Below are 16,247 nucleotides of genomic sequence, written 5' to 3'. Positions count from 1 at the left end.
GCAAAAAATGAAATAGAGACCATTAATATGATTCCAAGTAAGACAAGTGCCAGGTCGCACATTGTATTCTAACTTATCTCAGAATCAGAGAAGGAAATACAAAAAGGCTTGGCTTTAGTTCTCTCAGAACCAGAGCACTTCTGCCCTTTTCTTTCTCTGTCAGAAATGTACCTGGGGCTTGACTAAGTAGTAAGTGAAATCCCCACCTGAATGATGGCTGCCTCCATCACTGGAGAGGCAGGACAGAGTCGGGATGTGGGCAGCCTTTTGAGGCTCACGGCTATTTTTCTCCCGGCTCTGCCAAGCACCAGCTCTATGACCTGATGCGAACTGCTTAACCTTCTGGGACTCAGTTCCTCCGTGTTAAACACGGCAGTAAGGATAGTACCTGTGGTACTATTAGAATGCTCTGCAGTGCCCAGAGTCTTAAGCCTAGTTGGTCATGGAGGCATTCGGTTGGCTGTCAATGGTCTCCTCTGATCTCTTCCCCACAGGGCTCTATGTTCTGGTTGGAGCCGGGGCCCTGATGATGGCCGTGGGTTTCTTCGGGTGCTGTGGAGCCATGAGGGAGTCGCAATGTGTGCTTGGATCAGTAAGTGGGGCGTGGGGGTAAATGGTGGGATGGGAGTGATGGAGCCGCCTGCATCTGAAGGGAGTCAGTGCCTCTGGCCCCTGGCTGCAGCTCCTCCATGGACTCTCTGAACCCTTGGCATGCACTTTTCCTCCCTCAGTCTTGGTTTCTCCATCTCTTATATATGAATAATGTTACCTAGGGCCGGGTGCTATGACTCACACCTGTAATCACTTTGGGAGGCCGAGGCAGGAGGATCTCTGGAGCCCAGGAGTTCAAGACTAGCTTGGGCAACACAGGGAGACCCAGTCTCTACCGGGTGTGATGGCACACACCTGTGGTCCCAGCTACTCAGGAGGCTGAGGCGGGAGGATCACTTAAGCCCAGGAGTTGGGAGGCTGCAGTGAGCCATGACTGTACCACTGCACTCCAACCTGGGCGACAGAGCAAGACCTTGTCTTGAAAAAAGAAAAAAGAAAAAAAATATTATCTTTGCTCCTGCCTCATATGAGAAGTGTGAAAAGAAATGAGGTCATTGGTGTAAAGATGTTTTGGGAGTAAAAGTACTTAGTAATTGTAAGGGGTGACTATGATTGTTCTCAAAAATATGTATGTATGTGTGTGTATATATATGTATGTATACATATATGTGTATATACACATATACATATATATGTATATATATACATATATAGGTATACATTATGCATGTGTGTGTGTGTATATATATATTTCACAGTGGATGACACAGCTAAAAGGTTTCTATAGCCAGGGCAGCACTGTTATCTACGAGGAAAACATTTATGTTTGAGATCAATAACTTAACCAAAATCCCTCTTGTGGCTTATTTTAACAAGCAACCTCTGTTTAAAAAAAATCAAATAATTTCAATTAACTGCTATACATTCAATGCCAGTGTAGCCTAAGAGAAACGGAAGGGAAGAAGAGGGGCAGGAGGAGAGAAAGTGTTGATATTTCTCCACAGGGAGTCAGAAACAGCAGTTTTAAGAGGCAGCCTCTCATCTCATTACTCATTGTGATCTTTGGATTTTTAACTCTGGCCACAGCCTCTGATCTCTTGCTACATGAAATGTCTAACTTTTTTCTTTGCCATTCATTCTTTCTCTTTCTCCTACTGCTGAGCACATTTCTGTCTTGTTTATCACTGAACTAGGTTTGATCAGAGCAAATCCATAGACCAGAACAGAAATCCATCCAGAAGGACACGCCCTCACCTCTACTCCCATCTCCTCAAAGAAGACTTTCCAGACCACAGAGTCTCAAGTCACCCCCTTCCCCATGCCCAAGTTGCATCAGTGACTCTCTCTCTCCTGGCCTTATTTTATATCTTTCTAGGTCTTTTGTGTTTGTCAAGTATTTACTGAGCACATAGGTGCCAGGTGGTGTTCTAGGTGGTGGGATTTTTACATCACTATCTGAACTTACCGTATTCACTTTCTAATTTCTTTACTCAGTTATCGTATATTCCCCTGTCCAATCCAAGGTCCGTGGTAGCAGAGACATTGGAATATTATCTTGTTCACCACTGAATACTCAGCACCAAGGACAGTACCTGGTGCAGAATAGATGCCCAATAAACAATTGCTGAATGAATGAGTGAATGAATGAATGAATGAATGAACCACATGAAAGCGACTCAGCCATTACATAAGGAAACTAAGGTGCAAAATATATAAATTAAGAAGGTATTAAATTAATGAAATTAGTATTTTCTCTCCTCTACAGTTTTTTACCTGCCTCCTGGTGATATTTGCTGCTGAAGTAACCACTGGAGTATTTGCTTTTATAGGCAAGGGGGTAGTAAGTAAATTACTTATAATGTTTTTCTGTGACGGTTAAAAGTGTTAGAATATTGATACCCACAATATTATTAAGAAGCCAAATAATCTCCATTATTATAGTTTAAACAGAACTTTTTAACTTAGAAGCGGTGTGCAGAACTGAGCATATGTGTGTATGAGTGTGCAGGCATATATACATGCTCACATTTTTTTGGAGAGATAGTTCATATCTTCCATTAGACTTATGAAGTGGTCTATAATAAAACCAAAAAAACAACAAAAAAAGATCTCTAGTTTAAGATTCTTCCCCAGTTTGAAATGGGGTAAGAGTTAGAGTACAGACTTGAGAAAGAATCTAGATTCTCATCCCCTGTCAGACTGTCATTTCTTCTTAAGGATTGACCTGGACAGGGCCGTTTCATTCTCAAAGACCAGAGCCTGCCCTGCTGTGGGCTAGTGAAGCCAGTTTATATTTGCTGCCCAACTCTACATGTCCAGAATAGCTTATCAGGAGGACACACAGAGGAAGTAGCCTTTCTAGAAGGGTAAAACACACTGTGGGGTAGAAGAGAATGGAACGGAAAAGGAGAAAGAATGGAAACTTAAGTTTGCTGTATTTCACATTAACTCCTGTGTCATTAATATTATGTTTATGAACTTATTTTAGACTATAAAAACAGTAAACATGTAGAATAGTAAATGTCACCTCATTTTGAATTTTTCTAAAGTAGCTGGCTGTGTTCATAGGTTAGTTTAAATTCAGCTATATACAGAAGTAGAATGGGATCTTAGGACCTTTTGAGATTTCTGTGGATTTGAAATCACAAGCTTTTATACTAGAAAAAGCATTCTCTAAGCTTTATATGATATTTGAATGTAGAAAGTTTTCCTTGGTGATGAATATCTTTTAAACCATGTCATAAAAAGATTTGAATGCTTTTAACCAATGGGGTAACAGGAATGTATAAGTCCCGATTCTAGCTATGCATCCGAATCACCTGGGTGCAGCCCCGGAATCTGGGGCCCAGTTGATGCTGAAGCCCAACTGGGTTTGGGAACTGTCAGAAATCTTTCTAGTCCATGAAAATTGTTCTGGTTAGTCTATCCTTCCATCCTCAAAAGCATCTTAGAGACTCCAGAAACTATAATCTTCTCCATATGTGCAGAATTATCCTAAAATACCTATGGAAAGGCAGTATTTTTTTTATTTCGACAGGTTTTGTGGGGAACAGGTGGTGTTTGGTTACACGAGTAAGTTCTTTAGTGGTGATTTCAGAGATTTCAGTGCACCCATCACCTGAGCAGTGTACGCTGTACCCATGTGCAGTCTTTTATCCCTCACCCCACTCCTACCCTTTCCCTCAGGTCCCCAGAGTCCACTGTATCATTCTTATGAGAAAGGCAGTATTTTTGAAAGATGTGGAAGCAGGGATTTTCCTTGATGAAAGGAGAATGTTTGAAACTTCCCACTCAGTAGTCCCTCATTTTTCCTGGTATTTTTTCAGGCTATCCGCCATGTTCAGACCATGTATGAAGAGGCTTATAATGATTACCTTAAAGACAGGGGAAAAGGCAATGGGACGCTCATCACCTTCCACTCAACAGTGAGTAACTTCACTTCTTCCTTCAAATCGCAGCTTCTGAAGATTATGTCTGAGCCAGGTTCTCACCAATCACCAGGATGAAAAATAAAAATAAATTCAGTAAAGCCAAGTAGCACCCCCTATTTTAGCCCTTTCGAGGGCCATAGTTTGCATTATGTGTGGAACCCTTGAAGGGAAAGATGCCTGTCACACAGAGTTCACAAGAGGGACAGAAGAGCATGAACCCAAAAGACACATGCCCCAAAGAGACAAAAGAGCACAAACAAGGTTACGGAGAAAGGAGCCCAAATAAATAGCAGGCTGTGTCAGAGGGCAGCATTGTGGTGTAACAGAAACAAGTGTGATCTTTAAGTCAGAAAAGCTAATTTCTAGCTGCCGCTCTGCCACTTCACAGCCTCGTGACCTTGAGCGAGTTACTTGGCCTCCCTGATACCCACTCAACTCTCTCATTTGGAAAATGAAGGGTCATGGGAGATAGCTACACTCCCTTCTGGAACATTCAGTGGGACTGTACTGTCCATGGAGTGCTCAGAGCTACATGCAGTTAATCACGGAAGGCTTGCAGAGGAGATGGGCCAGGCCAGAGTCATTCTCATTTTTTAGACACTGTGATATGGAGAAGTAGCTGTGAATTCCTGGGTCAGGTGTTTTCAGGTACCTAGTTCTCGTCTAGGACAGGTTATGTCCTGGAAAGTGGCTACCATTTATACATTTACACAGTTTCACCTCAGCTGCCCTCCGGACCTGAGGCAGCACACAGGTTCTTTTGTCTTAAAGGGCCAGCTAGCCTTAGGCAGGATACCTGTTTGCTGGCCAATCTTCAAATCTGGTCTTTCGGACCCTGGAATTTCCTGCAGCCACTTCTCCCCTCTTTCCCAGACTATTCCCAGCTAATGAGTCCTTCCTGAAGCTCTTAAAACTTGAGCTCCTCAGCAGGTTAAATGACCCCCAGTCTGAAAGAAGGAATCTAAAGCCCCAACCCCTTTCTAAAAAGCAACAATTTACACAGACACTGTCAATTAGCTTCTTGCCTTGTTTGGGTTGCCTTGAGTCACTTCCCATCATAAACTCAGATGGCTTTAGCGAAGTCATTTTCTTGTTTTGCCAGCATGATTGTGTGATTCTTCGCTCTCCTTCCAGAAATAGCAGTCTGGGTTGCAGTGACTGGGCTTCGGAGCTGCTTTGCCGCCTTGGCACCCCAGTCCTTAGCAGGGTGCCCAGACTTGTAGCTGCTGCTCCTCCTTCCTGGCCCTGAAGTCTCTTTTCTGACTCTCTAGTTTCAGTGCTGTGGGAAGGAAAGCTCCGAACAGGTTCAGCCTACATGCCCAAAGGAGCTTCTAGGACACAAGGTAAGCTTCTACCAAGGTTCCTGCTCTACCTGTACTGTGAGGCGTTTTTGCCTTCAGGGTAGGGCTAGGGGCTCAGTTCCTACCTCAGGGATTCTGGGAAGCCCTCTCTCAGTGGCTTCTGTGGCTTGGCCTCATTCCATGTGAAATAAGTGAAGCAATGCGGTGTCACAGTCCCCCGATGCCCTGGGGAAAGATGGTATGCCAACTTCCAGTAGTGATGCCACCTGCTTATGGTATTAATTAAGGTCACCAGGGCTGAAGTTTGTGCACAAGAATGTTGTCCCACACCTCTCCAAGCACTGATAAATGCTTCCTTTATTCAGTTCTGTGCATCAGACACTATGCCAGTTTCTGGGAACTCTGAGATGAAAAAGACATGGTCCCTGTGCTCAGCAGCCTCACAGACTTAGTCGAGGGCAGTAGTGCTATGTAAGAAGTCTGAACAGGGAGCCCTAAAGCAGCAGATTTAGGAAAGGTTCATAGAGGAGTGGGTCCCCGAGCTGAGTTCTAACAAAGGAAGGTCATTCCAAGCCCAGGAAGCAGCAGGAACACAGACACGGCCACCTGAAAAACTCCAGGACTGCAGGAGAACAGGGAGCCCACAGAGAGCGCTGGGTAACATGTTGAGAAAAGCAGGCAAAGGCAGGATTTTACACCTGGAAGTTTGAGGAAGCCATTGATTTTAGTAGAGAATGCGCAAATCCGCTTTGAGTTGTAGAGAGTATTTTCAGGCCGCTGGGGTGTGAAGGATAGAATAGGGTTGGAGAGTAATGGAGGAAGACCACTTAGGTGGCACTTGTGGTCACCCTGATAAGAGAGGATGAGCGGCCACAGCAAGTCAGAAACAGTAGGGATGGAAAGGACGTGACAGTTGAAGAGACGTTCAGGAGGCAAAATCAACAGGCCTGGGTGACTTAGTGGGTATAAGTGGTGAGTGAATGGAAGGAAGGGGGCTAAGATTTCCAGACTTCGGCTTGGGTGGCTGGGTGGGTAGAGGTTCCACTCCCTGAATATAGGGAAAGGGGCAGATCCTGGAGACAGATGACAACTCTGGTTTTGGTCAAGTTTGTACTTTAGGTGCCTGTCGACTTACGGGTAGGCTGAGATGAAGACACGGTGTGGGAAACTGAGCAGTTTGGCCGTAGCTGAAGCCCTCGGAGTGAACGAGAGCACCAGGGAGAGTGAACAGAACAAGGAAGGAGCAGGGGCTCCCTCATTTCAGGGGCAGACTGAGGCCAAGAAGCCAGCATAAGAGACTGTGAAGGAGGAGTCAGAGTCTACTTTGGAAGCCAAGGTGGAGATGGTTCACCCATAAAGTCAAATGCTGGGAAGAGACAAGTAAATGAAGACCAAAAATAGTTTGTTGGATTTGTTGGTTAGAATATCATTAATGACTTTTGTCATACAGTGTCAGCAAAGTAATTGGGGAAAAATACAATGTGGGAACGAGAGAGGGAACTATGAGACTATGGAGACAATAATGTAGATGTTCTTAGATCCTCGGCTGTGAATGGGGTGGATGAGATTTTAACTCCAGCTTGTGTCCCGAATTGCCCATTTAACACTGGTTGGGTCTTTCTGAGTTGGATGAAATGAACAAGACAGCACTGCCCTCAAAGCGCTCACGTCTGGCAGGGGAGACCCGCACAGGACCCATGTACAGCACGTGGGCTGAGTTAAGGCTATGCAGGACAGTGCAGCAGACAAACCGGGCATAGGATTCCAGGGTCCACAGGCACTTCCCTGATGTGATTCTCAGGATGAATTTTGAAGGATGACTAGGAGTTCAGTAAGCAAGCAAAAAATATTTTTTTTGGGGATGGGATATTTCTGGCAGAAACACAGGGCAAAGGCATGGAGGAGAGAAAAGGTAGCTGTCTGCAGGCGAGTGCCAGCAGCAGAAGTGTCTGAAAGCCCAGGTTGCCCGTGGGACATGAGTACTTCAGAAAGGAGGGACCCGTACTCAAAGGGCCAAGGGCACTCTTGTGAGACCAAAAGTCTAGCCTTCATGCTGCTAGCTTAGGAAGCCATTGAAGGTAGAATCTGGGATGGGATCTGCATTTTACCAAATTTGCTCTAGTGGCAGCATAGAGGATTGATGGAAAATGAATAGCGTTGAGCTGAGAGACCCATTGGGAAGGCTGCTGCCCTTGTTGTTAGCAAGAGATGTTAAAGAGGGTCTTTTAGAAAGTGACGTCTATAGGAGTGGTGACCAGTTAAAAATCAGAGAAGAGAGGAGAATCCACCACTGGGTTTTTGGCTTCACCACCTACGTAGATGATGGTGTCATTTACGGAGCTGAGGGAGAGAGGAAAAGGAGCCAGTTGTGGAGAAAAATGAGCTTTGTGTTTAACATGGTGATTTTGAGGAACCAGTGGCACTTCCAAGTGGAAATATCCAGTAGGCAGTTGGAAAATCTGGTTTGTCGCTCAGGAAAGAGGTCTGAGTGTCAGCACTTGATGGGAAACTTAAAGCTATAAATACGGATTTGATTCATTAGACTTGGAAGAAAAGAAGGATGAGGATAGAGCACTGGGGAACAACCACATTTAAGGGTGGGCAAAAGAAGAGGTGCCAAAGAAGGAAACTGGGAGGGGCAGCCAGACACAAGTGAGGAGACACTGCAGGAAGGAGAGGGAATGGTCACCAGGCCCATATGCTGCTGTTGAGGGCAATTCCGTATTGATCAGCTGCCTACCTTATGTTCGGCACTGTGGATGCAAAGGGGAAGGAGAAAAGGTTCCTACTCCCAAGGAGCTTGCATTGCAGTCTAGTAGGAGGGATGAACATGAAGTCCGTACAGTGCAGTGATTAGGCATGCATGGAATGTGCATCATGCTCCGAAAGCACAGAGGGAAAGACACTTAGGAGAGGCCAGAGGCTGGGGGATGGGGAAGGCTGACTGGAGGTAATGCTGTCTCAGCTAAATCTTCAAGAATGGAAAGTAATTATGCTAGCATTGGGCAGGAAGCAGGAGGGGGAGGCCTGCCTGCAGAGAGACCAGGGTAAACAACAGCACAGAGGTAGAAATGCCATGGTTTGTGTGGGGAACTAAAAGCCTAAGAAGGTCCACTAATAACTACTGAAAAGCTGGCAGGATTTAGCATGTAAGGAACCAACTGGTGCGTGCTGTGAGGGATGGAGTGAGGACAGAGCCCAGGTTTCAGAGAGCAAGATGTGAGGAGAGAGAGCATCCTTTCAAGAAGTTTGGATTTGAGCCAAGGACACAAAAAGAAAGTTTACAAAAGCCAAAGTCCACATTACCATTAAACATATAGAAAATATAGGAAATTAAAAGTAATATTTAAAATTAATAGCACATTAAAATGAAGAGATGCTGTTGTTTAACCTATGAAATTGACCAAGTTTTTTTTTTCCCCTTAATAATACACAGTTTTGGTAAGAGTGATGTGATGAGCATGTTCAGAGAAAATAGTAAATAGTTTTAAAGATCAGTATGACTGTGTAAGACTGGAGGATGAAATGTGTTTATGCCCTTCTATCCAGAAATTCCACTTCTCGGAGTTTATTCTAAGGAAAACGAATCAGAAATGCAGACAGACATTTTTGTGCAAACCATTTTGTTCATTACATGTTATTCATAAGAACAAAACGCTGGATAGGCTGTTAATATATGGCAGTAGGGGATTGTTTAGATAAATTGTGGTCTATTCATATGATGAAATGTTTTACCACCATTAAGGATCATGATTTCGTCTGTAATCCCAGCATTTAGGGAGGCAGAGGGAGGTGAATTGCCTGAGCTGAGGAGTTCAAGACCACCCTGGGCAACAACGGTGAAATCCTGTCTCTACTAAAAATACAAAAATTAGCCGGGCATGGTGGCATGTGCCTGTAATCCCAGCTACTCAGGAGGCTGAGGCAGGAGAATCACTTGAACCTGGGAGGCAGAGGTTGCAGTGAGCTGAGATTGCGCCACTGCACTACAGCCTGGGTGACAGAGCAAGACTCTGTCTCCAAAAAAAAAGAATCATGATTTCGAAGAATTTTTTAGTGAAACAAGGCATTTTTGAAGTTGTTAAGTTAAAAAAGCACACTGTTGAATATAAAGAATGACCTAAGGGTGTAGGTGTGTTTGTGTGTGTAAGTATCACCAACAAATTTATTACCTTTTGTGGTGAGAGTACAGATGCTTCTTTTTTAAAAAAAATCTCTTTTCTAGATTTCTACAAGAAGCATGTATTCCTTTTGTGACTAAAGCCAATATATCTTTTGTACATTTGGTTTTTACAAAAAGAAACTGGCAATGAAGGGAAGGAGGGCCTAATGGCAGAACTAGAGGAGGACAATCTTGAGTGTTGTTTTGTTTGTTTTGATTGAAGAACTTGAGCATGGTAATAGGATAAGTGGAAATGTCAATGGATAAGGAGAGGCTGAATGTATAGGAAGGAAAAAAAGTAACTGGCAGCACAGGCTTCCTGAGGAGCTGAGGGAGAGACCCAAAGCAGGATATGAGGTTAACTTTATTTTATTTTTATTTATGTATTTGTTTATTGAGACGGAGTCTCAGTCTGCTGCCCAGGCTGGAGTGTAGTGGCAAAATCTTGGCTTACCGCAACCTCCACCTCCCAGGTTCCAGTGATCCTCCTGCCTCAGCCCCACTAGTAGCTGGGATTACAGGCAGGTGCCACCATGCCAAGCTAATTTTTGTATTTTTAGCAGAGATGGGGTTTTGCCATGTTGACCAGGCTGATCTCGAACTCCTGACCTCAGGTGAACCACCCACCTCGGCCTCCCAAAGTTCTGGGATTACAGGTGTAAGCCACCACACCCAGCCACGAGGTTAACTTTCAACAGAGAAGGGTACCTCTTTGGCTCTGATCAGAGAAAAAGGAGTCAGGAGTGTGCTTGCTACCTACAGCAATGCCTGGCACTGAAGGAAGGGAGCATCTAAGTGTATAGGAGAAGGAGAGGAAGAGTGAAAGAATTGCTATAGGTTGACTCTTATTTTTTCTACTAAGTAAGGGAGCCACTCTATAGAACAGTAGTTTTCATACTTTTGTCAGAATGTATTATAGCTTTCTCTTGTGGATCTGTGTCCTTCTCTAAACTGTGAATTCCCAGAAAGCAGGAGAAACCATATCCTATTGTCTCTGCATCTGCCACCCCTCTTCCAGTGACTAACGCAAGGTAGATGCTCAAGAAATGTTTGTTGAATGAATGAAGTGTGATCGGAAATACAAAGAGAGAAGTGAGGGTTTCACATAGCTCAGATGGTATCAGAAGGAACCAACCAGTGACAAGCGAACAGATCTGAACAGTAACCCGGGGATACTGTTGGATTGAGAGCATCCGGCTATTTAAGAGCACTCCAAATAGGAGTGTTTGAAGTTGGGGAAACTAATAATAGTTACAGGTGATCTATTTGGCTTTCTGTCTAAGTTTCCCCACATCCATGAAGGCCCTTTGAATCTATGCTACACAGGTCTCTTATGGGCACAGATGAAAGGATAGGAACCCACCCAGCCCAGCCCAGCCACCACAGAAAAGAATGGTCTTTAGAGCTCCCAAGACTTGGCTTTTCTAATTCTTGGCTTTCCTTTGTTTAACTTGAACCTGTTAAGACTTTTTAGTTTCTTAATAGGTCATGCCTACCTTGCATAGTAAATTGGATCAAAGACATAGAAAGTATTTTAAACTGTAAATGACAATATGAAAACAAAGAGTTATTGTTTTAAGGGCATTTTACTTATTTGCTACAAGTAAGAAGTGGCTCCAAATTTTTAGATTCCTTGGAACCAGACAAATAGCTTCCTCCAGTTATATTTCAGGGCTCTGAAGAAGCCAATGTCCTAAACATGAAAATCTCACCCAAAAGAGAGACTTCTATTTTTTTCCCCAAACTGCATTTTTGCGTTAAGTTTATCTAGATGATGTTACCAAAGATGAATTGTTGAAACACGAGTAGAAGCTGGCGTGGATTGACTCTCATAGAATGAACTGTAGGGATGGAAAGGATTGGATCAGGGTAATGATTGACACATACAAACAGTTTTTATTCCTGGCTTTTTTTCCTCAAAACAGAATTGCATCGATGAAATTGAGACCATAATCAGTGTTAAGCTCCAGCTCATTGGAATTGTCGGTATTGGAATTGCAGGTCTCACGGTGAGAAAGTTCTAGAACTTACCTTTTTTGCCCTCTAAAAGCCTTGAAACTTTGCATCTTATTTCTCTTCAAGTGTGATAGTATCTTAAGAGAGAATTCTCATAAAGAAAAAAGACCTTTGTTCACAATGTGTTATATCTTCTAAGAACAAAGCTCATTAAATATATTAATAGTTTGTCCTCTAAAATATAATACAAATTTCAACTTTAACTCATTATGACCTTGAGTGTACCATTGTTATTAACTTCCCATTTTAAGGCTACCATCCGTAACCCAGATAAGTGATTTTCAGTTCTGGGTCTCTTTCTACTGTTACAAATTCAATGCAACATATCAGGTTAATCTCTCTCATCTATGATTTTAAGAGGCAGCAGAGCATAGAGATTAATAGGGCGAGCTCTGGCATCACATAGTTTGGATTTAACTCTAGACTCCACCACTTGCAAACTCTGGGATCATAGGAAAGTTTCTTAACTTCTCTACACCTCAATTTCCTCATCTTGTTCATATATAAACCTCATAAGACTGCCGTGAAAATTAAATGGGATACTACATATAAAGTAGTATTACAAATTATTACAGGTAAAGTGTCTGGGACATATAGCACTCAACAAATGCCAGCTCTCTGAATAATCTACCAGGCAAAGGCAATGCCATAGAAGGTATTAAGCGTAGTGCATCCAGGCCACCACCAGGTGGCTCTGTACTTCTAAAGTACAAAAGAAGAGTGTGTGGGAAGAACGGAGAGCAGGGGACAGGTATGGCAGGAGTTGCGAGAGATGGTAATGGAGAGAGTGTTGCGTCTACATCATTGAGGTCTTTGCATGCCCCTTTGAAAGGGTGGGCTTCATCCTTAAGGAGAGGGGAGTCACCAAGGGTTGGAAGAACCTGTGGTAGAGGATAGAGGAAAGGTTGGAGGGAGGCAAGATTGGATTTGGGAGGCTGGTTAAAGGGTGATTTCCATTTTCCAGGGGTTGGGTGATGATAGCTAATACTGAGATGGCACTTAGTCTCTAGCCCTCTATGTAGATTAATTCATGGCCTAAACTAAGGCCAGGGCTGTGGGAATTGTGAGGAAATCAGTGAATTTGCAGTTATCAGGGGACACACAAGCGCCTTCCCCTTTTCTGTATTTAGAGCACAGAGGGGTGGGGAAGTGGCTGGAAATACTCGGCTGAGGCCCTCCAAATCAAGGGACAGCTCTCAGGTCCTCCCCACCTGCTCTGGGGATAGCCTGGCTGCAGTTCCGCAGCTCCCCAAAGGACAATCCTGAGGCAGGTCTGAGCATGTGCTACATAATGGAGAGTTTCACAATCTCAGCAAATGAGCAGCCTAGAAGCATTCACCCCTGACTCGTGTCAGCAGTAGGCTGAGACTGAAGAAGTCTCACTGAAGCCAGGATGGGGTAGAGATTACATCCAACCTTATGGCAGTGGTAAAAGGGAAATGCCCATAGCAAGTCTATCTTGAGTCGGCACCTCCAGGTTTCTTCGTTAGTTCTTTTCTCTGTAAAGTGAGAGTTGCACAATGTAATCAGTTAACTAAATGTCCATTGGGTGTCTCCTGTGCTACATACTGGTACTTAGTCCTGTTATCCAGAAGCTTGAAATCCTGTTCCTGGCCATACCCTTACCTGCTTCTGTCCCTCCCTTTTCAAAACAACTGATCATTCATCTTATTGAATTTAACATTTACAGATCTTAGTCTGACCTAGGATGGAATTGAGGAGAGAACCAGAAAGTTATAGTACCCATTTTTTAAAATAAGCATTGACAGTAGTTTATAGAATGGTGCCTACAGATAGGGTTTCATGGGCTCTACAAAATTGTAGGGGAAATAACTGCAGACAAGAAGAATCTTTGGCATTCTTCTATTTAAACCATGGAAGTGGATATTGATTTCAATCAAGTATTTGACTTCTCAGAGAACTATCCAAAAGGTAAAAGTCAATAATATCATAGTATAAACACTAGTTTATGCTTTGCTAAAACTGTTGAATTAAACAGTGAAGCATCATTTGCCCTTAAAAATGGACCAAAAATGAAGTGATGCTCCACTTTTTTTTTCTTTTTTTGTGAGACAGGTTCTCTGTCACCAGGGAGTGAATTGGTGCGATCATAGCTCACTGCAGCCTCGACCTCCTGGGCTCAAGCGATCCTCCCGCCTCAGCTTGCCAAGCACCTGGGACTGTAGGGACACACTACCGTGCTCAGCTAATTTTTGTATTTTTTGTAGTGACAGGGTTTCACCATGTTTCCCAGGCTGGTCTAGAACTCTTGAGCTCAAGCGATCCTCCCACCACAGCCTCCCAAAGTGCTGGGATTACAGGCATGAGCCACTGCACCCAGCTGATACTCCATTTTTTTATATACAGACACTGTTGTAAAAAATCAGAGCTTTTCCAACAATAGAAAATTATTTAGACCACAAGCATATCTAAACAACAAATGGTTATGAACACAATTTTCAAAATAAACTTATAAAAGAGATCTGGGATTAACCTGAAATATAAAATTCCAAAGCCAGTATTGTATCTGTCTTTCACAAGTATTCAGAACGGTTCTATAATTCTAAAGCAGGGTAGGTTCCTTTAAAGCAGAGTCTTGTTACTTGTTAACAATAATCATATACATTTAAACAGTTAATCTGGAAATCTTTACCCCATAGCCAACCTTAAGTAACATACTAAAATGTCATTTGTAACTGGTAATAATTGGTTATAATTATTTGTTAACTTGAGTTAGACACACAGAAAATCTGCTGAACATTTTACCAATCAGTACCCATTTCAAAGTCACTGATGAGTGTTTCCTTCTGTTTCAGATCTTTGGCATGATATTCAGTATGGTCCTCTGCTGTGCGATACGAAACTCACGAGATGTGATATGAAGCTACTTCTACATGAAAACTGCAATCTAAAGCTTTCATACCAAATGTCACAGGAGCTGTCTCCCAGCTCATTTTTAATACTGAAATGACATTAGTATCTAAAATAATTTGCTGTCAATTGTACATTTGCATGAGTACATATGTTTGACTCATTACTGGTTTACCCCTTGAGTGAATGCCTGTGAATGTTGACTGAGAGCATATTCATGTGTGGTCTGTGTGTTTCTGAAATATGCTTTATACATAATGAAATCTGTTTGCTGGGAATTCCTGATTCTTGTTATATAAGAGAAACAACCTATTTCACTCCCAGAAAAAAAGATCAAAGAGCTTTCAGAAACTTTGAGAACTTGGTTATTTAGAAAAAGTGATAATGGGTCAGTTTCTCAGACTGTAGCCATCGAAAATTAGATGCAGAGAATTCAGAGATTTCTTCTTAATGGAAGCAATAAGCTGTAAGAATTGAGAGATCACAGTGGAGTGTTAAAACTGACTGTATCTAAGTTGGTTGTAAGAGTGTCCTGGGTTTTTTTTTATATACATGCTCTCCCCAGAATACAGTAAACCACAGTTTTAGAACTAAACACATCTGTAAAACTAAATATAGCATGGAAAATCTAATTTGAATAAGTCATGCTTTCCTAGAATTTAAAAATAAAAAAGTCTTCCTCTGGAAAGAGAAGTCACACAGACAATCATGTGCCCTATAAAAGTGAGTGTTTATAGGACTAAAAACCTTTTAACAACTTTTTAAGGAAATATTTTTGTTCTTATACAAAAACACGTAAATATTGCTTTATTACTTTCCTTTTCTGACCCTGCTGTAAACTACTGCAACCCTCACATCCTCAAAGGGACTTTTATCTCAAACTCTTCTGTTTCTCCAAATATAAGGACAAAAAGACTAAAGCAAGAGATCTGGCAGTTGAAAATTGTGGGAAAGAGAATTTTTACTGGCACTGTATCTTTGAAATACCTCATAACTTATGTTTACATGTTTTCCCAATTTTTTGTATTTTTCTTATATCTCCACCTGGATAATTCTTTATAGTTAAGAACTACAGTTTTCACCACTTAAAATAAGTAAAACAAAGTCCTTCATAATTTAACCATTAGCATCTTTGGCCAAACCAAAATAAAGAAAAGCATCTTCTAGTTGTGTGCAGACAACAGAAACAAGTTAAGGAAAGAAAAATGCTTATATACACACAGGACAAAAATATGTTCTTTTTGTGCAAATCCCCTGTGAAAATAAAATTTTCAAATTTTTTTTTGGTCTTAATGCTTCATTTTAAGTTAGTAAACCTAAATTTAGGATTTACATTGGCAAATTTTTCAGTAATTTTTAACATGTTACATTTAGTAAACCATAGATTTTTTTAAAACTGCGTTTTATAAGACCACACTTAAGTGAAAATACGGGAGGCTTTGGAAACCCCCAAGTGAACTTCTATACATGTGAAAACACAAGTCTTTGAGTGTGCACTAAAAGTGTCACACTCCCAAAAAACCTCACAAAACATTTTGCTAAAAAGATATAACTGCTTGAAATAGTCTCTCTCCCATGGAGAACCACATTTCTCTTTCTGCCATACTTGCTACTGCTACTGATTTTGGAGGAAAATTTTCCAGAAGAACAAAGGTCATATTTGAGGCAAGCTAAAAACTTAATTATACGTAGCTACTTTACTGTGTCTATAGCTAAAGAAAAATTATTTTACAAAAATTACTTCATGAAATATAGTTTGTACCCCAGTAGTTCAGAAATGTGACCTTTTAGGCAAAGAACAGACAGTCCATCTCTCTTAGCTTTAGTTTATCTCTTTGCCTGAAGACAGGAAACAGGCCCAAGTGCATACTCAGGTTCTTTCCAACTCAGAATTATCTCTGATTCCACAAAAGT

The 16,247-nt window shown here is 42.1% G+C and overlaps 1 protein-coding gene across 2 annotated transcripts in view; it reads left to right on the top strand.

Annotated features, from left to right (window-relative positions):
• The window catches only part of TSPAN2 (tetraspanin 2), a 42,310-nt gene extending 26,697 nt beyond the window's left edge, over nt 1-15,613 (top strand). The window contains exons 3-8 of one of the 2 annotated variants that reach the window (XM_003892447.4): nt 495-592; nt 2,318-2,392; nt 3,879-3,977; nt 5,255-5,326; nt 11,372-11,455; nt 14,279-15,613. In XM_003892447.4, coding sequence (XP_003892496.1) covers nt 495-592; nt 2,318-2,392; nt 3,879-3,977; nt 5,255-5,326; nt 11,372-11,455; nt 14,279-14,344 — 494 coding nt within the window. In that variant the 3' untranslated portion in view covers nt 14,345-15,613. The remainder of the gene's footprint in view (nt 1-494; nt 593-2,317; nt 2,393-3,878; nt 3,978-5,254; nt 5,327-11,371; nt 11,456-14,278) is intronic. The other variant, XM_009216080.2, reaches the window with a different exon arrangement.
• The last annotated feature ends 634 nt before the right edge of the window (nt 15,614-16,247 follow it).

This window comes from Papio anubis, chromosome 1, assembly GCF_008728515.1.
Source record: "Papio anubis isolate 15944 chromosome 1, Panubis1.0, whole genome shotgun sequence".
Taxonomy (NCBI): Eukaryota; Metazoa; Chordata; class Mammalia; order Primates; family Cercopithecidae; genus Papio; species Papio anubis.
This window is presented reverse-complemented; position numbering and strand designations above follow the sequence as displayed.